General features: G+C 36.9%; 2 protein-coding genes across 2 annotated transcripts in view; both read right to left on the reverse strand.

Moving 5' to 3' along the window:
- The window catches only part of LOC126377409 (uncharacterized), a 347,616-nt gene that overhangs the window by 276,168 nt on the left and 58,823 nt on the right, over positions 1-12,625 (reverse strand). The gene's annotated exons all lie outside the window — the stretch shown is intronic.
- On the reverse strand, positions 6,250-7,497 carry LOC126375394 (uncharacterized). The gene has a single exon (XM_050022304.1). The coding sequence runs from the start codon at positions 7,495-7,497 to the stop codon at positions 6,250-6,252; it is 1,248 nt and encodes a 415-aa protein (XP_049878261.1).

The following is a 12,625-nucleotide window of genomic DNA, read 5'->3' on the forward strand; positions in this document are numbered from 1 at the left end:
TTTTTAATTAATATCCAGCTTTTTCGGCAATATAGTTTTGATTATTAACATATTGCTCCTTGAAAATTTCAAGAGTCAACAGAGAACAGTTTTTGTAATCTAATAGATAAAATTTTATCATCACACCCGTATATATGTACCTAATTTATATTAGGCTTATGCAGAGCCACTAGCTGTCAAAATACATCTTGACGCTTGTGACCTAATTATTTTGAGATAATGCAAAATTGTGTATTAATAAAGTGGCCTATCCATCGTCTACAAACATCCATCATTTCAGACACGATATTGTATGATCCGCAATAGAATAATGACTAAATAAGTGCATAACGGTCATTTTTTATAGACATTCACTAGTTTTTTATCATCGGCGGCGCCGTCAATTGTTGATCGGATACTTTTTTTTATTAAATCAGTGTCATTCATGTGAGAAATTACAGAGGTACCGCTAAAAGCACCTTTCTTTCCAATCAACGAACTATATATTATATATATTTGTATATATGATTATGCAGATATACCTTTGTAGTTCATCAAAATAAATATGCAGACATTATATACCAACACATATTATGCACCTAGTCAAGTTTCGGGAGCTAAGAAAATGTTTTTTTAAAAACTAATTAAATTAAATGTAGAGTAAAAGAACCGAACAGATTTAGATGTCGTTTATTACTGATTCAAAAATACAGTCTTAAAACTAACGCTAGGCTTATCTTTCTGCAAGCGATGCATCCGCCACCCGTACTGCACATTCAGCCAGACAGACCACCCTGATATGCTGATGTGTCACAATCTTACGTCTACTATACGCTGTGGGGGATCCATAACTCCTCCCTCCCTAAGTTCAGAATTATCGTCTAAATTAGAAGACCGATAATTCTGCCATTTTCTTACTATACATTCTTTAAATTTAACTATGACTACTATTACTACGAATATTAAAATTACATAGAGAATTATGTCACTTAGGCTAATGTAATTGTTTTTCACTTTCACTGCACTGTAATCTTTCACTTCATCACTGATTGACGTTTCCTTTTTCAATATGTATGATAGATGTTTTAAGTCATCTAAATTTATTCCTTTCAGCTGTACTATCTTTTCAGAGGTAAGTTCCGGTTCCTTCAGCTTCAGCTCCGGCAGGGTTATGATTGGTAAGATTTTGAAGTTAAGTTTTCCGGTCAAATATTTGTGGCGACGTAATTTTATGTTTTCCAGGTAAACTACACAACCTTCTTCGATAGATAAAAGGTACGTTCCTTGAAGATTCTGCCTCTCGGTGTCATCGGCACATCTGCTTTCCAGAATTATGTTGTTTCTGGTGTGCAGAATCCAGCTAGTGGGGCTAATTTTTTGCACTTTTATGTTCTCTACCTCAGCAGCGTGTGGTGAGCATAAGCTTAAGTTCTGATCGAATTTCATGAGCTGTTCTGCACAGGTGAGTTCTGGATAGGACGCTACATTCTCTTCTGTACACAGGAATTGGCTGGAACTAATCTCGTTACACGGCGTGGCTACCGGCAAGTACTTCGAACCTTTCACCAGCAGGTAAGGATATTTTGGGATAATGATTACTGTTCTGTTTTCTGATATATTAAACATAGGCAGAGGATACAATTTAAAGTAATTATAAGTACCGTTGTCCGTCAAAGGGATTTCTATAATGAAAGTTATTTGGCAATCCTTGATAAAAGCTTTCACAGTCATTATTCGTTCTAAATTAACAAGATTATCGATCGTTGCAGGATATACTAAGTTATCGGTTTTACTTATGCATTCTAACAATTGTAACAACTCCGTAGAATTTACTATAGATTGATGTAATACAGAAATCTTAGTAAAAGCTAATGCAGTTTCCAGTTCATCCAAAATCAAATAAATTGTGCGGAAGTTGTTAATAAACATACTATACATACCTAATATATATGTAGTGTATATGGAATTATTTTCCTTAGTGGCAATATTTTTTACAATTCTTTCAACTCTTTTGAGCCTTTCGTCTAATATCATGGTATTTTCGTGGAGCGATTCGGAACTGTTTATAAGGTTATCCAGCATTTGGGAGATCAAAGTCACCTTTCTGTCTATATGGAATTGCTTGCCTTCCAGTTTAGATATCAAAGAGTCATACTTAATAGCGTCATCGTGATCCAAGTTTCCAGTAACAATTTTGATTAAGGAACCTAAAGGGTTTAGTAGACCTCTTTTTACTCTACTTGTCGGTACTAGTTGCGTGAATTTCTCAGTTGCCATGTCTTGAACATATTCTACTTGGGACTTCAGACTTTGGAATTCATTAACATAGGGTTTATGGATATCGACTAACTTACAAAAATCTCTATATTTTAAAATATTAAATGCTAATTCATTTTTTAAAGAACTTAAATCTAACACCTTAACTATCAGCCACCTATCTTCTTGACGGTAAGCTTGCCCTTCTTTTACAGGAAGGATGCCAGGGTTCCTTTCAATCCTTTGAAGTTGAAGGCCCCGGGCATGGTTCTTCAGCACCACGGTCATCATGACCAAACTCCACCTGCGGGGGACGTTTGACATTTTTAATAGGCGCTTTCGTATCCCTAATGCCAATCGTAATGGGTACAGTGTTTTTCTCTACCTTTCCGCGTACTTTTGCCTTGTGATACCTTGCTTTGTCCTTGCTTTTCCTAGTATTAATATCTTTCACAAATATAGACTGGCCTTCCTCGAAATCTATATCAACTTCGCCTCCCCTCTTTCTCCTAGCTTGCTCCTTTTGATCTAACATTTTATCCGATATATATTTATAAAGATATTTAGTGCGCTTAGCATGATCTGAGGTTAACCGCTGCATGTAAGTTTTTTCGAAATCTACATCGAAAGATTTACCTGAATCTGTATGACCAAAACATACCTCAAAGGGTGTTAAACCCGTGGCAGAATGTATAGAATGGTTATAGGCCATAATTGAGTACGTCATGGTAGAAGAGGCATCAGTACATCGTTTTTCATATTTAGCCAATCGGTATATTTCTATAATAGTTGAGTGGAACCTCTCAACAATGCCCGTGGAATTAGGGTTATTTGGTGTCGTTATATGTAAGTTTATTTTATAGAAGGATGTGAGCTCTCTTAAGAGTTCATTATTAAATTCGGTACCCGGGTCGCACGAAATCTTTTTCGGTATGCCATAGAAAGAAAAGTACTTTATAAGGGCGCGTACAACCTCCGGGGTGGAACGGTTTGAGATCTCCAGTGCCTGCCCGAGTTTGCTAAAAGCATCCACCAATGTAAGGTAAGTTTTCCCTTCTATACTAAAGAGGTCTATAAATATTTCTTGGAAGGGTGCATCCTGAGACTGGGTCAACTGTAATACAGGTTTCAAGGGTTTCCTATCATACTTCATCTTTTTACAAGCCTCGCATCCATTAATCACTGCCGCTACGGTTTCTTGCATATTTTCCCAGTAATAATTCCTACGCATTTTGCAAGTGGTTTCCTTAATTCCACGATGGCATTCCTTTCCTTCGTGATGTTTCAATATTATGGCCCTTTGTTCCTTTTCATCCTCTACGTACATTACGCGTTCCGTACATTCATAAAACTGTATTGATCCTTTCTTGAATAGCTCAATAATTATTCTAGAAAAGTCTCGTCTATGCTCTTCATTCTCGAAGTAAATGAAATATTTTATATTGTTCCTTATGTATTCTTTTAAAAATCGTTTAATCAAATCTTCGTTATTTATTGGTAGGAACACCTCTAAAATTTTCTGTTTTCTGTTCGAAAGGTTCTTAACCTGTAATTCGTTTCTAAACCAAGAGAACACTAGAATTTGGTTGGGTTTAGTATCTATTGCTTCTTTTAGTATAGGGATGCCAAGGGATTCTAACTCTTGAGCCGAATGAGCTGTCTCCGTGCCGCTGGAAACTGAAGGCACAGGGTAAGTTGATTCTAACTCATAGGGGTCCGAAATAGATAAGGTAGCTTCCGAGTCTGATATGGTTATCGTATCAGAATTGCCTATAGGTTTGTTGTTTTTAGCTATTTGGGATATGTCTTGTACTAAACTGTCTATATACTTTTGTAATTCTTCGTCCTTCTTGTCCACATGGACTTTCATTGATACATCATCATTTTCAGAGTCAGATCCGAGAGCATTTACCTTAATTCGAGATAGGGCGTCCGCATTAGTGTTCTGATTGCCCTTTTTATAAATAACTTCAAAATCGAATTCTTGTAAGCGGAGGCGCCAGCGTGTTAATTTGCTATTTGGCTCTTTAAGAGAGTACAACCATGCTAGAGGTCTATGATCTGTATAGATGTAAAATTTATGGCCATACAAATAGGGCCGAAAATGTTTCACAGCCCAGATTATTGCTAGTAGCTCACGTTCTATTGTGCTATAGCGACTCTCCGTGTCACTGAGCGTACGGCTGGCGTACGCGACTGGCTTGTCTGATCCTATCGTGCCCTGGGACAATACGGCACCTAAAGCCACTGAAGACGCATCGGTAGTAAGTATGTATGGTTTTTCTGGGTCAGGATATTGAAGCAAAGGTACAGTCGTTAGCAGTTCTTTACATCTTTCAAATGCGTTGGTATAGGCTTCGTTTATTATAATTTTATTACGTTTCTTCAAACAAGAAGTTAGGGGTTGCGTGACCTTAGCGAAGTCTTTTATGAAGCGACGGTAGTAGCCGATCAGTCCTAAAAAGCTTTTTATTTCTGTCGTAGTTCTTGGTAGTGGATAGTTTAATATACTTCTTATTTTATCGTCGTTAGGCTTCAGTCCGTCTTTGGTAATTGTGTGACCGAGATAAAGCACTTCTTTTCGTAAAAATTCGGATTTGTCCAGTTGCACCTTCAGATTAGTCTGTCTAAGTCTGTCAAATACCAGTTTCAATTTTTCGATATGTTCCTGTAAGCTACTGGAATATATTATAATATCATCGAGGTATACTAAGCAGTGAATGCCTTGCAGCCCTCTCAAAATATTATCCATTGCGCGCTGGAAAGTTGCAGGCGCTGTTTTAAGCCCAAATGGCATACGGATGAACTCATAGTGTCCACTAGATGTACTAAACGCTGTTTTCTGTCGGTCGTCTTCGTTGACTTCGATTTGGTGGTACCCACTAGCGAGATCAAGTGTCGTAAAGTAGGAACTCTTCCCAAGCTTGTCAAATAAATCCGTGATGTTAGGAAGTGGGTACTTGTCATCGGTCGTAATCTCGTTAAGCCTTCTGTAGTCGATCACCATGCGATATTTCCTTTCACCTGAGGCATCCATCTTCTTGGGGACCAAGTGTACAGGTGCGCTCCAAGGAGAGAACGATTCCTGTATGACGTTATCATTTAATAGTTTTTCTACCTGTCTCCTGATTTCTTCTGTTTGGGCAGGCGGCTGTCTGTATGGTTTAGTATATATTGGGTCCTCATTTTTTGTACGGATAAAATGTTTCACTTGGTTCGTAAAGGTAAGGGGTAGTTTGTCGCAGTAAAATATGTCTTTATATTCTTCACACAGTTTGGATATACATTGACGCTCTTCAACGTTCATGTGATCTAGTCGCAATTTTGATAGATTTTCTGTAAGTAATTTATCGACTTCTATCTCATTCAGATTAGTTATGGTATTAATTTGACAGTCGGTTTCAGGTTTTTCAGCTACTTTAAAAGGTTTAGTTATAGTTAGCGTCATTTCTTGGTCTAGGGTATTCTGAATCATAGTTGTCGCATATCCATTATTACATGTGACTAAAGCGCTAGGCATACGCACACCTTTACAAAACTGAGTGTAATTCAGAATAGCCTCACCAGAATACAAATCAGTAGGTAACTTCACTTTGAGTTCAGTTCGCGGGGGTAATACGATCGTTTCATTGGTGCACTCATGTATGATAGGTATAGTTGTAGTGTTGGTACGGATTATTAAATTTTTCATATCAATAACAGCTTCCAATTGTTTCAGGAGATCGTTACCTACGAGTCCGTCGTAACGTGAATCTACATTATATATATAAAATTTATGCCACTCAGAGCTGTTAAATGTAGGTGGTAGAGGTATCTTTACCACGTGATCATGGTCACTACTTGCGTGGGTGCTGATAACTTTAAAGGGCTCGTAATTTATTTGAGGTGCAAAGTATTGTTTAGCCTTCTCCGGGCTAAGAAACGAGCGCGTGCTCCCTGTATCAATCATTAGTTTCGCGTCTATCTCCGGTACATAGATATATGGTAATCGTAAGTTCGCATTACAGTTTAGCTCTATGATATGTCTCTCTCTGAGGCCTGTATCTGAAAATTTCCGGTAGGCTCAGCTGGGACATCGTCTCGTTTAGTGGTTTCTATTTCAGACACCGGTGCAGATTGCATATTAACCATCTCGTCGTAAATAGGGTAGTACTCGTAATCACAAGGATAATAATCATTATAACACGCATCGACGTAGGCATACGGTTCATTTTCTTGTAAATCTAGTTCGTTCAAGCGGAACCCCTGTTGAGGTCGCGCTGGTGGTGCTGTTCTCATCGATACGTCCTCAGACACAAAAGGTCGCTGGTTATTAGGCGTATTTGGAACGTTAAAGTTACGTTGCATTCCGAATTGCTGAGGGCGCATTGGAGGTTGTGGTTGGAGGCCGACAGGTCTGTAACCAAAATTCTGGGGGCGGTAACCAAACTGGGGTAACTGTTGTGGGCGATAACCGAAATTATTTTGAGGTTGGTTCTGTGGAGTCGGGTTATTCGCTTGTCTATTCGGAGGAATACCAAAGTTAAACCGTGGTTGTTGTACTGGTACATAATTAGGGATGAGGAACGGTTGTTGCACCGGAGGTTTAAATGTCAAATTTTGCGGAATGGACGGTGGGAGTCCGAATTTAAATGTTGGGGTTACTGGCTTTTGTGTAGAGTTAGAGGGGTTGTGTTGCGACATTTTATTCCTCGCTTGATATTGATCATGGAAGTTTACTTCTTCTAACACAATACCAAGCGCTGCTTCTAAGGTGGTAGGTCCCTTTAGCCGAACTATACGTACCATACTTTCGGGTAAATTGTACAAAAAGACATTTAGAGAAGTGTGTTCGTAAATAGTCTTTTTACTTGCTCTCATGTTAGGGTCGGCAATCTGATTGACTTTTGACATCAAAACCGAACGAACCGATTGAATTCTATTACAAAAATCCAAAAAGCTTTCTCCTGCACGTATTTTTAAAGTCTCTAGCTCTATGTTTATACATTCTTCGCTCCTCGGATCACCGAAATGCTGGGTAAGTAAAGCTCTTAACTCGTCCCATGTTTCGATGTCTCCGCGTTCACTGATAAGGGAGGCTGCGTTCCCTATTAATCGACTGGTCAGTGTTTGCATTACATACTGATTTTGAGCCTCATTACCGCGAAACCTATCTATTATGTACTCACATTTTCGAATGAACAGGTTTAGATGACGCTTTTCGCCATCAAATAATGGGACGAGTTTAACCATTTCATTAGGAATTAGTCTGATAGATTCCATCGTGAATCAAATTTATAACTACTAAGCACTAAACACTAAGAATATAATAAACTACTATTAATTAGATAGATTTAACACTCAATAAACGTATATACGTATAAATTTACACTTACTAAGTACCTATACTTAACACATAGGTAGCCCTAATAAAATTAATAAAGAGGAGTATTTATTAATTTTCAAAGATTACCAAATAACGGGAGAAGTTTAATCCCGGGAAAACAGAACACAGAGGCAGGGTAAGGAAGGTGAAAAGTTCTACTCACCAGCCGGCTGCTCGCATGTTCCAATTTTCAGGTCCCAATTTTCGACAAATTTATTTGTTCGCAGGATTCGCTTAGTCCGTATTAGCTCACGCAGTCTTCACAGCATCAGACGATTTCAGTCCAATTTTCGCGAATTATATATTCGAATTATATAGCACGAGCCGCACGGTATAGGAAAGCGAATCCTACCGGCTGCGCCAGTCAAGTTTCGGGAGCTAAGAAAATGTTTTTTTAAAAACTAATTAAATTAAATGTAGAGTAAAAGAACCGAACAGATTTAGATGTCGTTTATTACTGATTCAAAAATACAGTCTTAAAACTAACGCTAGGCTTATCTTTCTGCAAGCGATGCATCCGCCACCCGTACTGCACATTCAGCCAGACAGACCACCCTGATATGCTGATGTGTCACAATCTTACGTCTACTATACGCTGTGGGGGATCCATAACTACCTACTATCTGGGGCACGTAGTGCCTGTGTAGATAAAATTACGAAAAAAAAAAACTCGAAAGTCGAAACCTATCAAGACAATTTGCTAGAATTACTATTATGATATACAACGTTCTCTGGATGATAACTAGAATGTAAAAGTCTAAGTTTTCATTACCATACAAAGGAAAACAACAAGAAATGTTTTGTAACGATATTTTATATATTGAAATCTTCAAATATATTTTGGCAGGTTTAATATAAAAATGTATTGAAGGATTTTTGCGCCCCCAAATACGAACAAAGGGCGTATGATTCACCGTATGAACGAATTCTTTAGTCTGCATAACGCCTTTTCTGGTCGGGTCGTAAGGTTATAAAAGTTTATTTCTTTATTGTCTTTAATGAATAATGAAAACGGTTCTTTTTTCAAAATCGTGTATTGAGAAAAATCCCCTTTAATCCGATATGATTTTTGATTCATACGGAATTTTGACTTGAAGTGAGACAAAGCATCCATGAAGCCGTTGCTTACAAATCCTATAAAACATTATGTTTGATACACTCAGTCTCTTAGTCAATTTCTACTACGAAAACACAAATGTAGTCACGTGATAAATTCGAAAATTCACCCCTAGTTTTTACACACACCTAGCTCTACAAAAACTTTCTTTCCAAACAATAAAATACTTACATAAATGCCATTCTTTTGGAAGTTTGTAATTTTAGCAATTTATTATTATAACTAAAAACTAAATTTCACTTTTGTGACCAAAATACGTATTCGTCAGACTTGGTTTTTACTAGATTGGGGTTTGCCCATAGATTCCAAAGTGAGAGGTAACGAACTAAAAATAAAATAATTAATCTATGCAATGTACCGTAAAGTCATCCTTAATAAAGCGTTAAGGAATTTTAATTATTCAGATTTGATCTCAAAATTTAAGCACGTGTTATTTATAATGTATTTGATTCTAGTATAACTTCAACTATGTAAAATATACATTAAAAGGCGACTAACACATTATTAAATTATAATTATTCAAATTCATGCTTAATTTAGATCCTGATTGGATCTATTTCAAATAAAATGTTTTGTTATTGTTTTGCTTAGTTTTGCTCTAGATACGAACTGCGCAAAAGTCCTAAAATTTTCATAAATGTTTAACAAATAATTTAAATAATAATGCGTTTGTTTGTGTGTTTTGTGTCCGGCTTCTAAAAAAAATAAGTTTATTGACGTTTCCACAAAATTGTTTGTCACCGCATATTTCTAGTAATTATGCAGCATTCCTGAGAAGTTTTCTTGTTGTGGTGTGATGACGGCGCGATTCCCTGGCGCCACTCGATGCCGGAATCACGTCCGATCAGGTTTTTCCTTATTTTATATCCTTTAAGCCCAAATTCCAATAACATGTTGATCATGAAGTATTAAGGTACGTTCATATTACAGTGTACCAGTGGAGTCTGTGACAAAAGGCATTTTAAATGAATGAACCAGGAAATTCAAGCGAAATAATTAACATGATATTTAACTGCATTTTGACATATTGTTTTGCTTTTAGTTATTCATTGACTACTGTCCTTAAAAGTATTTTTCATTTACTCTCATTCAATATGGTTACGGGTAAAAATTACAACTTCACTATCATCCCGGGCACAGGTAATTACTAATTTGGTACCTACTTATCGTAGAACTAAAATGAATCGAACACTTATAACATGATGGAAATATGATAGCCGATGGGACTCAACAATAAAAAAGAAAATTTTGAAAGTGTTGATATTGTACGACAGTTAGAATTATTAACCAAAGAAATATATTGGCAATCTCATCGTTAGTAATTGGTCGTGAACTAAGTAAGACTGAACAAAACATCATATTTGCCTGATATTGTTGTCATATCAATCAACGATTTCCAATATTTCAATGAATACTTTATCAATAAAAGTTATATTGAAAAACTAACGGAGGTGGATAGCGTAAATTTAAGTTGATTCATTGATTAATTTTCAAAGGAAGACGTTTGTATTGGTTGGTTTGTTTCAATTATAAAATACAGGTGATCAGAAACAAAATTCATTTCATTATTGATCAATGTCTGACTGACAAGGGCTCTCAAATTTGATACTGAGTAAAACGATATCGCAACACATCTTGTATGAACGATATCTGAAGCAAATCTCTTTCTAATTTAACACAATATTATAATAAAAAAGAAGAAAAAGTCCGAGCCGTGGTGGCCCAGTTGGTAGAACGCTAGCCTCTTACTTTGAGGTCACAGGTTCAAATCCAGCATATTGCCTTAAACGTTTGATTGTCGAATTTGTTATCGAATTCATGTTTGGATCATATGATTATCACGGTAAGCGAACGTTGTGAAAAACGGGATAATGCGGAGATGACGATGATGAAAAAAGAAGAAAAAATAAGACTTCAACGTTAAACAATTGTAATTCTGATATAACACCGATACCGGCTGCGTAGGTAGAACTGGATGCACCTGGCGCTAGACAGAACTAGGTAATAAACATGCGATCTAATGCAACGATCTCATGAAAGAGGTGAAGGCATTATGGTAATACCATAATCGCATTCCATCCATGTCTATGCACTGTATGACTAAGACATGTGTATTCTAATTGATATTTTAATGCTTAATGGTGCATTGGTTTTACTAACACAGTTAGTTGGTGAGTCTTATACGGCAATACTTATCACCATCAAGTTGTTCTAACAGAAATCTTGGTGTAATGTGGATGCATCTGATTACCCTAATTGTGAATATAGTCGTCAGTATGTTGTGTTAATGTGCATCTACGCGTACAACACTGTTTCAAAAAGTTTGAAACTGTTGCTAGCGGTTTTGTTTGCAACAAAATGTTTCAAAATGTTTTGTTGAAGGAATACTCGCTATAAGGTCTTTAACCTGAAGGTAATCCATTGAAAGTATAATAATATGTTTGACACTTGCACAGGGTGACAATGTTGGATAAGGTAAAAAAGTGTTTTAAGGTCCAGACACTTAGCCACTTACAAAGTCACAAGTCATAAGGTAACTTGCAGGAACTTTTTACTTCTTATGTTGTCATAAGATAAACAAGGTAGGTACCTAATGATGCAGTGTATTTGTAACGTGTCATGCCATTTAGGTACGGAAAATCTACAATAAGTCAAAAAAAAAGCATAATATTGGTAAAAAGAAGCATAATATTGAGTCTCACTATCAATAATATATAGCATGCATGCACATTCACAAAATATGTGTGTTCATCATTGTTGGTATTGTATATAAGTATTTTATTATTGAGGAGCTCGGTGGCGCAGCGGTAAACGCGCTCGGTCTGCGATTGTTGAAGTTAAGCAACTTTCGCAAAGGCCGGTCATAGGATGGATGACCACAAAAAAAGTTTTCATCTCGAGCTCCTCCGTGCATCTTCGAGCTCGACCTGGCTGCATTAGCAGTCCTTAATAACCACCAATCCGCACTGGGCCCGCGTGGTGGTTTAAGGCCCGATCTCCCTATCCATCCATAGGGAAGGCCCGTGCCCCAGCAGTGGGGACGTTAATTGGATGGTGATGATGATGATTTTATTATTGTATATCGTTTATTATTATTAATAGCCCTCGGTGTTCAACTGCAAGGCAAAGAGGCCTCTCTTCCTTTCTTCCACTCCTCCCTGTCCCCAGCTTGTTCGTGCAACCGTTTAAAAAAGCCTTCCCCGACTTCTGACAGCTTTTGCAGGATCCCACTCTGTATCTTTTTTGGCCCAGAGGTCATCGGGCATTCGGGCAGCATGTCCAGCCTAGTCCCATTTCAAGCAGGCAGCCTAAGTATTAAGTATTTTAGTCCCATAATAAATTTAATTATTTTATTAATGTTCCTACCTACATTTAAACAGGAAAACCTCAAATTCTAGTTCAGTTGTCTCAAATTTATTTTTTGTGTTATTAATGATTAATTCAGAGAATTGTTGAGAACATTGTAATTACCTAATTTGCTTATATATTATAAGAATGAGTAAGTTTGTCATTTTCGGAAAAATCCGCAGATTTTTCGTGTCACAACACGAGTAACATTTTTATTTATAATTATAATGTAGAGACTTTGACCCTCAGTCACAAACACATACGTCTGACTATACTAAGTTGTTGTGATATAAGTAATAACATATCGTATATGTTGGTCAAAAGAAACCTCGTTGAGGTGTGGGTACTTAATTCGTCTTGCGATAAATGTACCTCTGACTAACCGCATTGGGATATAGATCGTGAGTATGTTAAGTAATAAATGTAAATGTGCAATTAAAAACTTGAAGTCGTATTTTTCTGTTTCATATTTCCAACCCTAAATAAAGTAAGATTGTCCTAATTTCAACTACAAATTGCTTTGAATAAAGTAATAGGTACATTTTCGATTCGCGCCATAG

The sequence above is a fragment of the Pectinophora gossypiella genome, chromosome 2 (genome assembly GCF_024362695.1).
Source record: "Pectinophora gossypiella chromosome 2, ilPecGoss1.1, whole genome shotgun sequence".
Taxonomy (NCBI): domain Eukaryota; kingdom Metazoa; phylum Arthropoda; class Insecta; order Lepidoptera; family Gelechiidae; genus Pectinophora; species Pectinophora gossypiella.